We start from the raw sequence: 17,293 nt of genomic DNA on the forward strand, positions 1-17,293 counted from the left end.
GACCCTTCATGGCTCATGCTCATCACATTGCATAAGATGCTACTGTTGTTTAATTCTGAAGGTGTAAAAAACCAGGACAATTCAAAAAACCCAAAACCATTCCAAACCAAGCTCTATTATTTTGCATGATATGCCAGTTTCATTTCTTGCAATACCTGCAGTAGCCGAGCACACAGGCCTGCTCATGCTATGCTTTTGGAGGCCAGGGTTCTCTAAGAGTCTTTATACTCCTCACACTTCACAGGCCAAGAGCATGATGAGGCTCAATACCCTGTCAGTGCATCACAAATTAAATTGAGGATTCAGCTTAATAAATGTTTGGCTCAGCTGGAACAGACCTTACTAAGCTAGTAAGCCCGCTTGTATACACTTTAGGTCAGATCATTTCAAATCCACAACTCACATCCTAATTTGACACATCCTAAGAAAATAAAACACATTTAAAATTGACCTGCTGCCATGAAATATTTACTTTTTAGCAATCTTTTTTTTCCAGAAGAAAAATGGTTTGTTGGAAAGTTTTTCAAGTACCTCTCGAGAGCTGACTGAACCTTGCTCTTCAGGGAGTTGGAATGACTGACACAAGCGGTCAGCTTGCCCAGCTAAAGTGTGTGAATTCAACATTTGCTGGAATTAGGAGCAGGTATCACTAGCTCTGTTTGGATTTAGTTTGGGGCTGTGGTTAGATGTTCACTACAGAAAGAGGAGAGTTACTATCAGATATTCCTGCCCTGGGGCTGCTTGTTGCAACCCCACAGCTCAGTTGGTGGAAAAGTTCATGTGACTGTTTACCATCTGCTCAGTGCAAAGTCAGCTGGCTTAATTTAAAGAGCCCTTATTGTCAGCCAGAGGCAAATGCTCCATGACTGTCCCCACAGGGCTGTACCAAAACTACTCATATCAGGCTTGTAACCTGCCTGCAGTTATGTTTTTGACCTTCCCTTGGGACAAGGCCGAATATATTCCAAAGCTCTATAAGTGATGCTATCAAAGATAAAAAATTAAACTCTCCTGTATGAGCCCACCCAAAAGCAGAATGCAGTTCTGGGCTACCTGGCTTGAGGCAGAATTCTAGTCCACCATTCCCAAACAACACAGGGCCTGCAGAACTTTAAAACATACAAACACTTGAACAGGTAAATACGAACAGGCAGCGAGAAACCCAATGAGCTGCTACTCCAACTTCAATTGCTAGATCACTGTAGTTGAGGAGATTTTCTTCCGAACAGATGTTGCTTAATTAACCAGTGTGTTATCATACTGTAAAGCAATTCATTCATGCTCATTTAAGAAGTTCTGTCAAATACATACATAAAACAAAATTAAAGGCAGCTGAAATTTAGAAGTAGCTCGGTATGAGCACAAGTCTAATTTTGCAAAGTGGCTGTTCCACATCTAATTACAGAAATCAATACCAAAATTGGCATGCACTAGAAAAGAACAGCTGCTCAATCCTGCACACTCTAATGTGATTATTTGTGAAGCATTCAAAAGGCATAGATCTAATCCAGGGTCACCTGGCTAAAACAGCCGCATTAGATCTTAAAACCTGTCAGTCAGTGGAACTACCACTGTTGCAGAAAAGGAAACCAACTTCACATTGCAAGCTGTGCCTGATGAGGATCCTCTTGAGCATCCTTTCGTCTTCCGGAATTACTGGTAGATCATGCCTTCATTTTGTGATGCTTCTATACTGTACGTATGCATCAGTATTTCTGCCACAGTATAAAAGTTGTTTTACCTTACCACATTGTCACTTCTCTACCACCTCTGTGTTACAGGTTGTCTGTATAAAGAAATAGCCAAGCGTGTCACGAGCTTCTCCCTCCAGGAGCCTCAGCAATGGAGCTGGGTATGGAATTGGTTTTCACATCCTCTAGCTTTCTTTTTATCACATCGGGACATTTTTGCTCAAAACTTACGACAGTTATATTCTTGATAGAAGAAAAATTACAAAAGTTTCCTTCAGACATCTCTGTTATCTTATGTTTTAACTTACAGATCCTAAAATTACAGTGAAATGAGAACTGGCATAAAACTAAGCTTAGAAAAATGTCAAAATGCCACCTTTGATCATCTGCCCTTTTTTCCCCATTTTCTCCTGGGAAAGCTTGTCAAATTCACTTACCTCACAAATATTCATGTTCTTGGAAGACTTTCTTGCTACAGAAATACATTTCGTGTACAAACTCTACCCACTTCTACTTATCATTAAAATCAGGAATCAGGAGTACAGCCTGAAAACTAATCCAGGTGAGAACCAACTAACTTCAGTGCTAGGAAATTTCTTCTTTGACTTCAGACTTTTCACAGGTAACAGTAAAGTAAGGATGTATAAATTCCTGAGCTTGTCACAGCACTGCTGTTGTTTAAGAATGTACTGCACATGGCAATTTACCTTTGTTGGATTTTGGTAGTTCACATGAGCCGCTTCCAACCTTTCGCTTTTTCCTCGAAACAGCTGAATTTTTCCTGTCAAAGGTAATAGGACTGTATTGAGGGAGGCTGTTGAATTTCTTTGCAAATTCTTCTTCCAATTTTGCTAAGCTAAATGGGAAACAAAACCATTCAAATTAAATGTAACTCTGTCAGGAGAAAAAACGATACTGTTTAAGAGTGTGCGTGTGTACACACACACCCTTCTACACAGTGAGGAAAAACATTTAAGTGCACACACTGTAAACAGCAAACCAGTATATATTAACTTTGGAATGAGAATGTACATTTCTGCTTCTGCATTTGTAACAGTACAAATTGATTACCTTAGTAGCATATGTTAAAATTAGAAAAAAAATAATGTCATACTGGTGACATTTAGCTCTGTTTGCTGCACAAATTCATACAAGAGATTTGTCTGTTCTGTGGGGGGAATGAATAAAGACAGTAAAACCAGTAAATAAACCAATAAAATAACTTCACATAGAAGTTCTTACACCAGAATGAAAACAGCATTTCAAACCAGAAGAAGAATGTCAAACTAATCAGTCTTCTGTGGATATTCTGAAACATGAAGCTTTGGGGTGGAAATTAGTTTTGTATTTGTTCTGGGTGATTAGATTTTCTCCCCTCATATTTTATTTGCTGTGAGATGAAAAATGCAACTAGCTTATGCTTTCATGAAACCCAATGCGCCTCATACTTCAGCTCAACCTGAATGACTGTCAGCAGATTAACTACAACTCAAGAAATCCACAGACAAGGTATGATTGTTCTAACAGCCAGAAGAAAACAAAGCACTCGAAGATGATGGCACAGCATTTCTGGCTGTAATGTCTACACTGGCTTGCATAAGCACTCTGTTCCTGCAAATTTTTCCAGCCAGGCAGGAGTAGAAGTAGGAATTGTGTTTTAGTAAAAGGCAGTGCACACAGTTAGGCAGGTTATAAATAGCACTGTCAGCGGTGGGGGAACAATGACATTTTCTACTTGTTTTTAATTCTCCTTGCTATGAAAAACCTCAGCTTGACAGAAGTTGGCGTGACTGTTGGAAGGATGACCCTTATACACTTGGAAATATCACAAGAAACATCATGGTGCTTCTCTCTGCTTTCTGAAGCAGCACTTCAAACAAACTGCATTCTGAAAGCTTTGGAACACAGAATGATACCTCATTTTATCTCTGTAATTATTACTTCTCTCAGTAAGCAGTTTTCTATCTTAAAATACAGCCCTGGCTCTTTGCAGACCAGGTGCATGGTGGGGTTTGTTTGTTTGTTTGTGTACACACGTTTTATTTTGGTGTTAAATCACAAAGGTATCTGACATCAGTAGTGCTTGGTACTGCTACCTTTATCTCTTCCACATGGATGTTCCCTGACAACCACAAAACCATCCAATTTTCTGCTCTGACAGCTGTCATGCAATGCCATCCTCTGACTCAGCTCCTCTCCCACTGCCTCTTCCCACTTGCCTCATCTCCTGCCCCGAGGGCATGTGAGGGGCTGCAGCTCTAACTGGGAAGGCCCCACCTCATTTGACAGTAGATGAGCTGCCATCCTGGCTAGTAATTTATAACTTTTGTGACATGCAGGCACTGGGGAGTGCTGCCATCTCTACATCAGCGATTAATTATTTAAAAAAATAAAACCCATCCACACTGTCATGAATTTTCAGAGGCTCTCAGAAGCCTGGTTAGACACATGTAGCTGAGCTGAGGTGTTCATGCTGCAGAGCCTAGTCCTGCCAGGAGATACATGCAGGTAGAGCACTGCTTGGCAGAGGAGTTGGCTGTACATGGGGAAAACAGATCTGACCTCGACCATCAGGGAAAGGCAGGCAGCTACTGATGGGGAAGGTAAGGGGACACAGGGAAAATGACATAATTCTGAAGGGGTGTCCTCACCCCTTCACCAACACATACAAAATGAGGCTGAAATGTGATGCTGAAGGGAGCAGAGGGAGTTAAGCAGAGCAGGTAGAGGTAAAACCAGCTCTCCAAGTAGCCAGAAGATGAGGTAATACAATGAGCAGGGATACTGGATACCTTCTCCAGCACTTGTGCTTCACACATTCTTAATTCTGCCTTTACAGAGTTCACTAAATAATATTCATTAATGATGCAACTGAATAAAGATGAGAGATTGGAAAATACGCATTTCCTCATCCAGCCAGCTAATAAGGGTAGAACAGTGCTGAATGAATGATTTAGACAATTTTCCTAGCTACTTTGAATAAATAATTTACAACTACTTTTTTTTCTATGCTGCAAGATGTGATCAGCTTTCCCACCATTATGTGTGAAAAGTTGTAGTCTTCAAACTTAAACTCAAAAGTATTTCCAAAATTTATACAAAGCTCTAAAAATACAAAGTGTTCCATTTTTTCTTGACTAATTTTTCTTGACTATCCTGTAAACAAGACTTGGGGATTCCCACTGATTTAGTATCTTTGCTGAAAATGAGCTGCAACTAGATGTCACATAGACTAGGTTATAAAAAGGGTTACTGCAAACCTGCAAAACCAAACACACTGTAATTTTAAGCAAGAAATATGGAAAAACTCCCCCTTTTAAATTCATTTTCCCATCTGCAAGAATTTGCAAATATGAATGGCTACCCAGATTTAACTACTGCACTTGCAGCTAAATAAATCTGTAATACTCTGACAAAAATCATTACTTGTATACTAGAAAAGTAATTCTGTACAGCCTTGCTAAATTTTGATGCATCTATACTCATTAATTGTTTTTAAGATAGATTGAATTTCTTCATGGTGGACATAAACAGTTTGAATATCTTTTCTCTACAATGGAAAAATGATGTATTTATCATAATTATTTGCCAATATAAGAACATTGTTTACTATTCCTCTGTAAGCAGTCTCTCCAAGTGGGCAAAGAGATCTGTTCTTTCTAGTCTAATTTGGTTTATGATGACTGAACACCTACACAGAACTTTAAATACTGCTTGCAAAGTACTCTGAAAATGTAAGTAACCCTCTTCACCACTTTTTGAGCAGGTAAATACTATGTGGTTTGTTCAGAATTGAGCATATAACATCATTCAAAATCATTTACAGTGGTGTAAACCAGGAAAGATCTCAAAGGAATTAACTTTGCTATATAAAAGACAGGTATTTAGAGCATGACTCAGTCCAACAGGGTTTTTAATTTTAGGAATTGTGATTATTTGGGTGGTAGATGCAGTTCACTTAGCCACAGTGAGGAGGACTCACTCTTAAAATATTAGGCTGACCTAACTAAAACATCAAACAGAGTTAAGCCACAACTTACCCAAAAACAAACTCTTCCTTTGGCTTAGTCTTTTTCAGTTTTTTGTTCCCACTTGTGGAAAAGGCCCAGATTTCTTCATTCCAGCATCCTTCATGATCTGAGGAATTGCCTTTTCCTGAGCTTCTTTTTCCTGTGATGAGGGCAGAAAATTGTTTCTCATCTTTAGAAAAACGTCCCAAGACAAAGTAGACTCAGAAGAAACTTGTGTACCCAGTCTTTACTGCAACTTATGAAGTCTGACCTTCTTGAAGGCAGTTAAAAAACATTTTTCATTTTAAGCTGGGCAATGATGATATTAACAACTATTCTGCATCCCCTGTCCTGTCTTTTCCTGGACTACCTCGAAAGTCAGGATGTCTTCAGGTATAACGAAGGAGAAAGAGATGAAGAGATATACAGTAATAAGCTTCCCTAGATTACAAACATCTTTTATCTTTTCTGACTGTTCTAATTACGCATATAAATCTACCAGTTGGAAAAATACATTTCCAGACATTTCACTGAAAGCTTCCAGAAATTATCTCAAATTTGTCCTTTCACAAGATAAAGGGTTCTCACTTACCGCCTACAGCAAAACTAACAACCAAAGCACAACCAGAGCACATTTGCTTCTTGCAGGATTGAGAACTATGCCCACAACCACAAGAGCTGTTTATATAGAAACAAGGTAATTGTTTGGGGTTACATACATCACAAGTCCTGCACACATCTATCAGCAGGCTGACAAATTAAACAACAAAGCCTTCAGTCAAGAAGTTAAAACTCAAATCATGAAAGACAAAAACAGAGCATTTAAGAGTCTTTGAGGTAAGCAGGAACACAGATCACAAGACTTCAGAAGACCTGCCCCGGAACACGGAGTCCACTCCACCTGTCCCTAACATCTCGGGTGGCCAGGCACAACATTCCCATCACACACTGCTCAAACCCCAGCTTAAACATGGACTTTTGCTTTTCCTCCCACCCCAGGAAGGCTTTTGCAGTTCCTGCTGTAAACAAAACACTCAAAGCCACCCACCTCTGTCCACGTTAGCGCGCAGAGATGTGAGCATGCCCTCTGACACCAGAGTTTTATAAAGAGCACCTTTGCAAGATCTCTCTGATTTCCTGGAGCCACAGGTTTCTATCTTTTTTACACAGTCACTGTCCTCAGTTTTGACCTGTTCTGGTAAGCTTTGGGGTACCACCTCCTCTGTTGGGGTCAGTGGTTCCACTTTAACGTTATCAGAAGTCTCACATGGAACTTCCTTCCTGGCTCCAATACTAAGGAAATCGGGAGGCTTTGATTCTTTGGTGGTCTCCATCAGTTTCTCCTTTGATGTCTTCTTCTCTTTCGATTTCACTTTTTTCTTTGGTGATTTTGTATCCAACACGCTTCCCTTCACATTTGAGACAGGGCGGTTTTTTTTGCGGGGAGTATCCGCGAGTCTCTCAGCACCCCAGTCCCCCTTGGCCACAGCTTCAATTGTGTACATTACACTTTCAATGTCCGACTCAGAGGACTGCCTCTTTTTACAAGATTTCTTGGGGGTGGATTTTTCATTTGTGTGCCGGTCCAACTTATTTTTTTTCTTTTTCTTCTTTATCTTTTCCGGCTTTAGCCCAAGGATAGTCATGTCACCCATGAAAAGCTCTGGAGAACGGCACATGTGATCCTTTGTGTTATCCTTTCTCTCAAAAGGACTGTTTTCCATTGCAAGACTAGTAAAATCTCTGCATTTTGCAGTTTCTGATTCCTCAGCTTTTGTTTCATCCAGGTTTTGCATTTTCTCTATCTCTGATTGTTCTACTTTTCCTTTACTGGAGTCCTTCACTGTTGTTTTCTCCAGTTCTACTTCCATGTCCTCTGAAACTTCCCCTCCCTCATCTTCCAGTGTTTCCACTTTTGTTTTCCCAGGTTCTTTCACTTTTACTCCTTCTGAAGCAAGGCACATCTAAAGTAAGTTTAAAAACAGTCCCATGAAACAAACATCAGCTGTCAACAATACTTACTTATACTAACAGGAGCATTAAACAGGGAATCAATCTCTCTGGCATTTTAGTTTAGGAAAGCAAACTGTGCTACAGGACAGTACTGAAAAACAGGCTGAAGCCCTGCTGAAACCAATGCAATGGGATGAGGGCTAAGTGCTAGAATAACACTGGTGGGGTTCGATTCCTCTAATAGAAAAAGACTCCAACTGATCTCAGTGGTGTTTCCTTGAAGTGTCTTTATATAATCTGGAAACCCACTGCTAGACAGATTTTCGGAATATCCTAAATGCAACAGAACAGAGTTATCTCTGACTATTGCCACAGACATGCTACTTGAAATCTCACCTCCATTCCCCTTTCAACTTTCAAATGTCCCTAATACAATTCCTTTCTCCATTTTCCAAATGGCCTGGAAGGAGGGAGAGAAAAAACGTTTACTGAATCTCACTAACTGAGATCATTTTCTTTTACTTGAATGTAAGAAATAATTTGGAAGGTAGTACAAAAGCCTTCCAAATCTTTCTTCTCCTGTCACAGACTTATTTTGCAAAGAACTGCAAAGCAGCAGTGGTTGCCATGGTTATCTCCTCCTGGAGATAACACTAATGGAAACCAAAATCCTTATACTATCTGAGGAACATCGATATTCAAAAAAAGAGCTGTCAGAAGGTCCTCAAACTGCCATGTTCCTGCAGCACTGACTTGGGAGATTCTCTGTTTTGGATCACCTGTAAGCCATGCTTACACCTCTACGGAAGGTAGTCCTTCATGGCACCAACCAGCTGCCCTTGGCAAGACATGCTTTGTTCTTACTGTCCCCTCTCAAAGCCCCCAAGCTGAATTCCCAGTGCTGTTTTGTTTTTAGAACAAATGTCAACCAGTCACCTGGAGCAAAACCAGATGGAAGAGGCTTGCTTTGAACCAGACATCAGAAGGTTCCTGCAGCTCAGCCCACAGGCCATGTGGTCAGTATGGATGTACCTCCTGCAGACCACTGGGTTCTCTTTAGGTCCATTTTAGATTTCTCAGCCTGACAAGGCTTTTTTTCCTTGCAAACTAAAAAAGTCTCTCACATACCAATTTATGTAAGAGCGTAACACCAATGATTAGAATGTTTTTGTAGCAGGTTTCCAAAATTCTTGCTGCACAGGGTAGAAACTACTGATGTGGTTCAGGACAAGCTGGACTGAGCACTGTAAAGCACCCGAGCTTGGGCAAGACGCAATATCTATTAGGAAGCAGGTTAGACTAGGTAAAGGAGAACTCCACAACTCTGCTGACATGGGTTCTTGGTACAAAGGTACTTCTGTGACTTTTTTATTACACTGCAATGTTAAGCACAGCCTGCGATTTTCAAAAGCTAAAGATCAATCTTTAAAATGGAACTCACTGGACTAATATTTTGTCAATATTAGTCAATGTCAACATATGTCCCTCTAGCCAATGGATTATTTTTTTCCTTTTATACACTTCTTCTGCAGTAGCCAATAGTACAGAGCTATAGATGTGGCTACAAAAAAAGTGACTTCTGTCTTGTGAGCACTAAATAAACTTGTAATTAAACAATCTTCGAGATTGGGAAAGCTTAAAAAAAAAAGTGTTTAGAAACAAAATAAATGCAAAATTTCAATACAATGCCATTGGTTTTAACTGTTCCCAGAAGGAAGATCTGCTGAGTATCATAGTAGAATTTCTATAGAAGTCACTGACCTGTTAGTAGCTCCTGACCATTAACATGAATTTGTTATGGCAATGCCCAAATTTGAGTAACACAGTAATCCAGTCCTCTCTCTCAACTATTTGTGCCCCTCAGCCAAACTCTAAAACCTCAAAGCCTAAACCAAGAAACTGAATCAAGTTAATTGCAAAGTCCCTTTGCTGCCAGGAACTGGTGGTACTTCTGAGCCACTTAGAAACCTCTAAGTTGATGGTTAGTCTGGGGAAATCTTGACTTGTGGCATCTGAGCCATGATAACTGATGGTTCTATAAGCAGCAGTGTAATTATAACTGTAGCACCGTTCTGCCTTTCAGACTTTGGCATTAACAGCATTAACTTCTCCACCCCACTGCACCTGGAGCAATTAGTCACCAGTGTTTTAGTATTACCTCTGCCAGCTGAAATAATGCTGATGTTCCACACTGTTTCGTTAAATCGGAAGGCCCTGAACGGGATGTACTCGAAGAAATCTATGAAGAGAAAAAAACCAACACAAATAAAGCATTCTTTTATCAGTACCAATTCTTTTATGTTTATGATACAGCTTTTGAATGGATTGTTTCTCCCCACCTTCCCAAAATTCTTTCCTAAGATTATATATTGAAAAAGAAGTGCAGACCTGTACACACTGGTATAAATAAAAGCCTGCTCCAACACTACTCTGGTGGGTAACACCACTGTACACTAAAAGATTCCTGCAGATTTGGGGTTTTTCTTGTCAGGACTCCCTTTGAAGATCAGGATGAACTGAAGCACATGCTCTCTCACACAGAACAGACCCCAGCAGCTAAGCAACAATTTACACCAGCATGCAACCAAGCTGGTGGTGTTTTTGAAGGCTCAGTAGGACATCGGATTCCAAAATTTGATTATTTTATTTAGTTATCATAGGTTAAGGAGGCTATTCCTTTCAGGCTATGGCATTGCCTGTTGATGTCCTAGAGGACTCTTATAAAAGAGATGCTATGAACCCAAAGTTAAGTAGGAGCCCTCAAGTCTTTGGTAATCTTTAGTACTCCTCAGAGTAAAAGGAGGCTGTCATGGAAGCGTGTAGATGATTATCCTCCAGAATCATTTTCCAGTATCAGGCCTTGATACTCTTCAGTACTTTAGAGTGTTTTGTATCAGTTTTGAGCTAGGTGCAAAGAAATGCACCTTGCATTTTTCTAAACAAATTTCAAGTATCAGGATTGGCCACTAGTATGAAGAAAATGGTCTATTTTTAATGACATATCCCATCACCTCTGACCAGGCTTGTGGTTTTTTTATACCTCCTTCTTTAGCCTCCATAAGAAAGTCATGTTATAAGGGACTGGGGAACTAAGTAATGTATTTACACCCTTTTGGCTCTCCTTATCCCCAGAAACTCAGTTTTCATTGCTCTCAACTGACACAGGCCTACAAAGTTGACCGCAGAATTTGGCCTATCACTGCCGTAAAAGAAATAAACAAAAACCAACACTGTCTCTACATCTCCTGGAAGGTGCAGCTCTTCACAGCATCTCCCAAGCTCTGACCATTAGAGCTCAAGCCTCCACATGCTGCTTACAGCCAAGTGCTGTTAGTGCTGTGGCCTCCTTGCCTCAGTGAGGTGATGCTGCACCCCCGCACTGCCTCCCTTCACTCTCATGCCTCCGCACTAAAGGCTAAAGACAGAGCAAGAGACTCAGCAGAGCTGAACACCAACAGCCTCCCAGGCTTCAGAATGCAGAGTGGCTGCTCCAACCATTCGCAGAAACATAGAAATCCTCAGAATTTTTAGAAAATAATTTAACCCCCCTTCTGCATTTTATTTTGATCACCATCTGTGAAATACTGTGAAATATCAAAAATGAAGGGATAGGGAAGGGCGGGGGGAAGAAGATAAAATTGGTTAATCCACATAGCAAAGAGATGAAGGAGGAGCAGAGCAGTGTGGTATGATGAAGAAGACAGGCTCCCATGCACCAGACACTTGCCATGCCAGCAGCATGGAAACAGTAGTCTAATCCCCTCCCGTGCACAGCATCTGCAGCTTGGGAGTTACAGCAGCATAGCACAGCTCTCTGCCAAATCCATTTGCAAACCTAAGACACCCTCGAGGTGATTATGAACATGGTTTATTTGGGATGCTCCAAACCAGATCCTGAACTGCTATCTGAAAACTTAAGCTGAATCTCCCACATATAATTTATCCAACCGCAATACAAAATTAGAGTTCTCCAAAACTGGGGAAAAAAAGAAGAAAAAAATCAATAAGCACTGATGTGCTACAAGACCTAGAGACATGGAGGATGTGCTTAGCACATCTGCTGTGTTTTTCCCTCTTTGAATCAGAGCTTTTAACATCCATTTTGTGGATTAAATTAGGCTTGCAAGAATCCATCCAAGCAATCACTGAGAAATTACAGAACCTGTCCAAGATACCATGTCATGCTGCCAGACTTAGCTTCACTTTTTCTGCCACCTGCAGTACAAACTGTGCACTCCTGTGGACAAGCATCTGTCCTTCCACTAAATTAGGGCTTCACAAGCTTCACAGTCACATCACAACTTCTAATGCTGACTTCTAAAACTCAGGCTGCACTCGACAACAGCCTTACTCCAGAACAGCACTACTCAGACTGCTGCTGTCCTGTTAGAGGCCATGTTAAAAACTTCTGGTGTCCCTGAGTAAACACTACATACCGTTCTGCTGTCCCAGAGCTGCAACAGCCAAATAACCTTATGGATCACTGATCACAGTTAGGTGTAATCACCCTTGCACAGGCCCTGCTGGCAATAGAGCACAGAGCCACAAACTCTACCACTGCCAGAGACTGCCTGTACAGTAAGGCAAATTTTCTTCCACTCATGTAAGTTCCTATAAAGCCACGGTCTTGCAAGAGTATCCATAGAACAAGACATGAAATATTTTCATTTCAATGCTTCCAGTCTCTGCCTTTTTCCTGAGAGGGACTGACCTCACCAGCAAGAATATAGGGCTGGCTGCAAATACACAGGATACAGAGAACCATCTTCCTTACTGAAATAGGATGTGAATTTGAAATAAAAATCTAAAACACCACAACAATAACCAAGCAAAAAAAGTGTAGAAGTAATGTGCTAGCATAGTCCCTTATTTATCTGGAATACAGCATGTATCTTCCTTTTTCAATCATCACAAAGAATAGTATTTGCACATCAAACCTCAAAGATTTTTGAGTGAATCATCCATATCGAAGAGGAGACCTCTACAAGGTTGTATTTAAGACTCACAGAAAATTTCTAAGACTTTGGGGAAATGTGACCCAGCATTCTTGATTACTGCTGACAGCTGCCAATTTCAGGATTTAATATACTGCATCAACTTCCAACTCTTCATATAGATTCCTGATGACCTCCAAGTCTACTTTTCCTATTCTCAGTCCCTGATTAAGCAATGGCCCTTCCAATCATTATAATGAAAGCTTTATTTTTCAAATCCTGGTGTCCAGCTCCTCATTAAGAAGAATACTGTTATCTCCTGTCTTTGCTATTGTCCTGAGCACTGTTTTTATTATAGTTATAAAGCTAATTTTCCTAAAAAGAAGTGTAACTTTCTGTGCTGTCTTTAAGAAAATATACACATTCACAAGTGTTTAAAAGACTCGGTCCCTGGGACCACAGCCACTGCCTACTTTTCTTGATATTACATTATTTACTAATCTGTGTTTCTGGAAATACCAAATTTGATACTAGAGCAAACCTTAAACAATTCATACTGTTTTGGTGGGAAAGTTATACACATCTTCCCCTTGTGACACTACTGAGTATAACTTTACCTCTGCCAACTGGAAGAGTGCCGACTTCCCACAGTGCTTTACTGGCTCAGGACTTGGCAACTGGGAAGTATTTGATGAGATCTAGGTTACAAATGAACAGGGGAGAAAATATTTCAGTGGCACACAGGAAAGACAGAAAGGAAGGGAGAAAAAGAATGGAAAATAAGGGATTAGTTAAATCAGTTACTTTTAGTTCTTTCTGGCAAAAGGCCCTTCTTCAGATAGGCAACCCCACCCAAGAAACACTTAACAGATACGTAGAAAACACGAGACTACAAGCAAATACAGCATTCCTTCCTTAAATTATGCTCATGGATACTCTATGATTGTACTGTCCACAGCTAATATTCTATCATGCCGTGTGTTTTATGTCTGTTTTGTATGACCAAGTGAACAAATCATACCTTTGCTTAAAAATACGCACTATTAGTTGTTAAGGTTAAATAAAATTAAGAAAAGCCTGGGCAATATTTCTCATTAATTAGATATAGAAGAGGACCATCTGTCCTCACAGGCAGGTCTTGTTTCACTTTCTTTAGTCATAAAAAAGGAAATATGTTTGGAGATCAAATCTAGCCTCCCAAAGAGCTGCTGGTGTGCCAGCACCTGTGATGAGTAACTACCATTACCACTTTAGGGAATTGCCTTTACAGCCAAATTTTTTCAGACCTGCTTCCCAGTGCAGCACTATGAATTCAGAAATGCAAGGATTATTATTTCTGATATATGATTTTTTTTTTGGCATGGCATTACATGGTAGTATTCGACCTGGAAGCCTTGAAAAGTCTTGGGGCAAAATCACCAGTGTTCCTGTGGTATCTCCCTCACCACAAAAAAAAAAAAACCACTAAGGACCATGACTGGGCAGGTAGTGACAGGACAAGGGCAATGGTTTAAGCTGAAAGCGGGCAGTTTTACGGCAGATATTAAGAAAAACTCTTAACTCAAAGGGTGGTGAGGCACTGGAACAGGTGGCCCAGAGATGCCCCAACCCTGGAAGTGTTCAGGGACAGGCTGGATGGGGCTTTGAGAAAACTCATCGAGTGGAAGGCGTCCCTGCCCATGGCAGAGGGGTTGGAACGAGATGAGCTTTAAGGTCCCTTCCAAATCAAACCATTCTATGGTTCTATGATCTTTCAGATGCAAAAATCATCACGTTTGCCCTTCTCCTTGTATTTAATGCTTTCTTTTGAACTAGGTTATCTGAAGAATTTACCTTTCAATTACCTGTCAAACAATTTATTACACTCCCCACCACATCCCCCTCCACCAAAATCCAGGACATCCATTTCACTTAAAGCTATTTAAAATACTCAAACGTGCACTAATAATAATTTTTAATATTAAACTAAAGTATTTCAACATCCTAGTTTTGCTTTGAGACAGTTCAGTGAACCTGCTCAGGACCCCACTTGACTAAGTGATCTTGTACACTGCACTTTGCAGGAAGATGGTCTCAACATTTTTATCTTTCTATCATAACAAATGTTCATCTCAATTATTTTTTTTCAGCACATTATGAATGGCAGAAAAAGGATAGAACAACACCCCCACAACCTGAATTATAACTTGAGAACATACAGGCGTATCTTGCCTCCTGATGCACAAAGTGAGGAAAGAGTAAAGGAATTCTGACAAGACAATAGGTGCTCCTAATAAAATGTGAGATCTTTGTAGTACTAGTAGAAAGAGAGAAAGCTAACATTTCACATCAGAAAAAAAATATTTTAAGAGTTAAGAAAACAAACAGCAAGCGACACAAATGTGTAACTCATTCTGATGAAGTTGCTGGCCAAGTATCAGAAGGAAAGAATGGCTGATCAATCAGCTCTCAGTGAGATTACAGATCCCATTCCCTGTTTTAAGAACATCTTCTAGCCTTAATTAGAATAATCAGAACCTTCAGTACTACAGCCACAAACAGCCCCTTACTTATGCAGAGGTTTAACTGGAGGATCATTAGGATCTTTTATTAAAATACAGGTGGGATTTTAGCTACCTTATTACATTTCAGTTTGCAAAAGAAGCATGGTACTAACTTTTTCATCTTCCTCCTAGAACAGGCATTTCAACACAAACATTTAATAATTTCAGTATGTGGGTAAACAGCAAGTACCTTTGCCTTTACCTGGGAAGATTACAGCTTTACAAATGGGAAAGCTAGAAGACAAAACACTCACTAGTTCTTACACTCCCAATTTCAAGGCATTTTGACCAAAAGTTTTGGATTCAAACTTCCTGTTCTGCACAGAAATAAACAGAGAGCAAACCTTCTCAAAGTGAGTAGGTGAGAATGCAGCAGGGACAAAATCATCCTCAGGCATGCTTTTTTTTTTTTCCTTAAATGATAACAGCATGCTGGACTAGCAAAAAAATTCCCCCTTGTTGCCTACTACACGTGACTGTTTTTGGGGTTTTTGTTAATTAAATCACCAAGAGAAAAAAATTTAGAAAAGCTGCTGAAAGCAGAGTTCGGTGGTTTTGGATTTGTTTTATTTTTAAGATGGTTGAACTAGCAATTCTTTTGCTTCCATACCCCAGAAGCCTTTTCTTTAATAATGAGTAAGAGTTTAGGTAAGTAAATCCAAGAGGCACTCTTCTTTCCTCTCAAGGAAGCAATCACCATCATCTGTTCAAGTTTGCCAAACACACATGCAGTAAGACCAAGAGACAAAGGGGTCCCATCTGCTCTGCTTCCCTCTCATGGCAAGGAAGGGGACAGCAACCAGCCCCTGTGAGCAGACAGCCTGCAAACAGCCACCGCCCTAAGGAACACGGCCCACTGCTCAGAAATCACAGCCTACAGAATGCCTTTCCATAAAGGTTCAAATGAGAAAGACAAAAGTACGGCCAAGTACTTGCAAGGTCAGAGCAGCCAAAAGCGTAACTTGACAACAACCCAAATTTCAAAAAACTCTTACGAGGACATCACATCATCTTTGAAGACCTCCAAGGCACTTGCCTGCGCACCCACAGGACCAAAGGAGGTCTTGCTCCCAGGATTTTCATCATCTGTTGTGGCAAGTCACTGGGCAGGCCTCATTAGCCATATCCTGAGCAGCTTTAATTGACAACTAGAGCACTTGGGATATACAACCCGATGAAAGACTAACTGAGGCTGTAAGGACAAAAAAATCCCATGCTACGCTACACATAACTAGCTGCTTCTGAGTGACAGGGCACTTGTACTCCTGGGGTAAAGGTGTCTGTTTTAAATGACAAACCTACTCAATGGGATCGCTGTCTTCACAAAGAGGCACTCTTACTCACCCTGCTGCAAAGGCGGTGAAGAGAAAGGCAACATATGAGGAACACCCAGCCAGAACCAAAACTGAGCTGGGATGGCTGCCAGAAGTCTCCAGGCACATAAGACCAGAGCACACTTCACATTTCTTCACAGGTCTACTTGGCTACTGGTAAAATAACTACTTTCTCTCCCTCTCTTTTTTCTTTTGTAGCACTGTACATTGCTGACAGCAGCCCACTGCAAATTGCTTGCCATAATTTAGCTCTCTAAATGCAGTAACGTGTTCATATAGACAGGACGCAGCAAGTGGCACAGTAAAGGAATAGGACATTTGCCAAATTTGACAAAGACAGCCTGTGCAAATGAAAGCCCTTATAGCTGAAAGAGCACAAGCAGCTTTAATAGCAGAGGAGAAAGCTTAAAGAGGTTCTGTAACGTGCTCAATACTTTCCCCTGTACAACCTAAATTAAATCATCAGGCTGTAAGCGCAGAAAAATGCCATTTCTCTACTGTTATAGACAAATGATGTTCATCACTGTCATTAAGGTTTCACAGGAAGAATAACCATGGCCAGCAAGGTGGGATTTTTAAATTTTGGGGTTTTTTCCCTCCTTTCTAGATTTGTCCCCTATTTCCAGCCCCAGAACAAAACCAACCCCTCCAGACTGCACACACATTTAAATATTTTTACAATAAAAGGAGATTAACCCTGACTCTAAAACTGTCCTCAGCAAATCCTAATTAACTTTCTAAGCACCTCTTCTGCCTAACATTTGATGATTCATATGTGCACTCCAATGTGCCAAATGAGCTCACTCAGCATAGTGGAATGCAACTCAA

General features: G+C 40.5%; 1 protein-coding gene across 21 annotated transcripts in view; it reads right to left on the bottom strand.

The window, feature by feature from the left end:
• The window catches only part of BBX (BBX high mobility group box domain containing), a 153,104-nt gene that overhangs the window by 33,765 nt on the left and 102,046 nt on the right, over nt 1-17,293 (bottom strand). For 16 of the 21 annotated variants that reach the window (XM_048293762.1, XM_048293759.1, XM_048293765.1 and 13 more), the window contains 5 exons: nt 13,206-13,286; nt 9,813-9,893; nt 6,750-7,665; nt 5,732-5,861; nt 2,399-2,547 (listed from right to left, as the gene is read on the bottom strand). In XM_048293762.1, the coding sequence (XP_048149719.1) occupies nt 2,399-2,547; nt 5,732-5,861; nt 6,750-7,665; nt 9,813-9,893; nt 13,206-13,286 (1,357 nt within the window). The remainder of the gene's footprint in view (nt 1-2,398; nt 2,548-5,731; nt 5,862-6,749; nt 7,666-9,812; nt 9,894-13,205; nt 13,287-17,293) is intronic. The other 5 variants (XM_048293773.1, XM_048293768.1, XM_048293778.1 and 2 more) reach the window with 2 other exon arrangements.

This window comes from Corvus hawaiiensis, chromosome 2 (assembly GCF_020740725.1).
Source record: "Corvus hawaiiensis isolate bCorHaw1 chromosome 2, bCorHaw1.pri.cur, whole genome shotgun sequence".
Taxonomy (NCBI): Eukaryota; Metazoa; Chordata; class Aves; order Passeriformes; family Corvidae; genus Corvus; species Corvus hawaiiensis.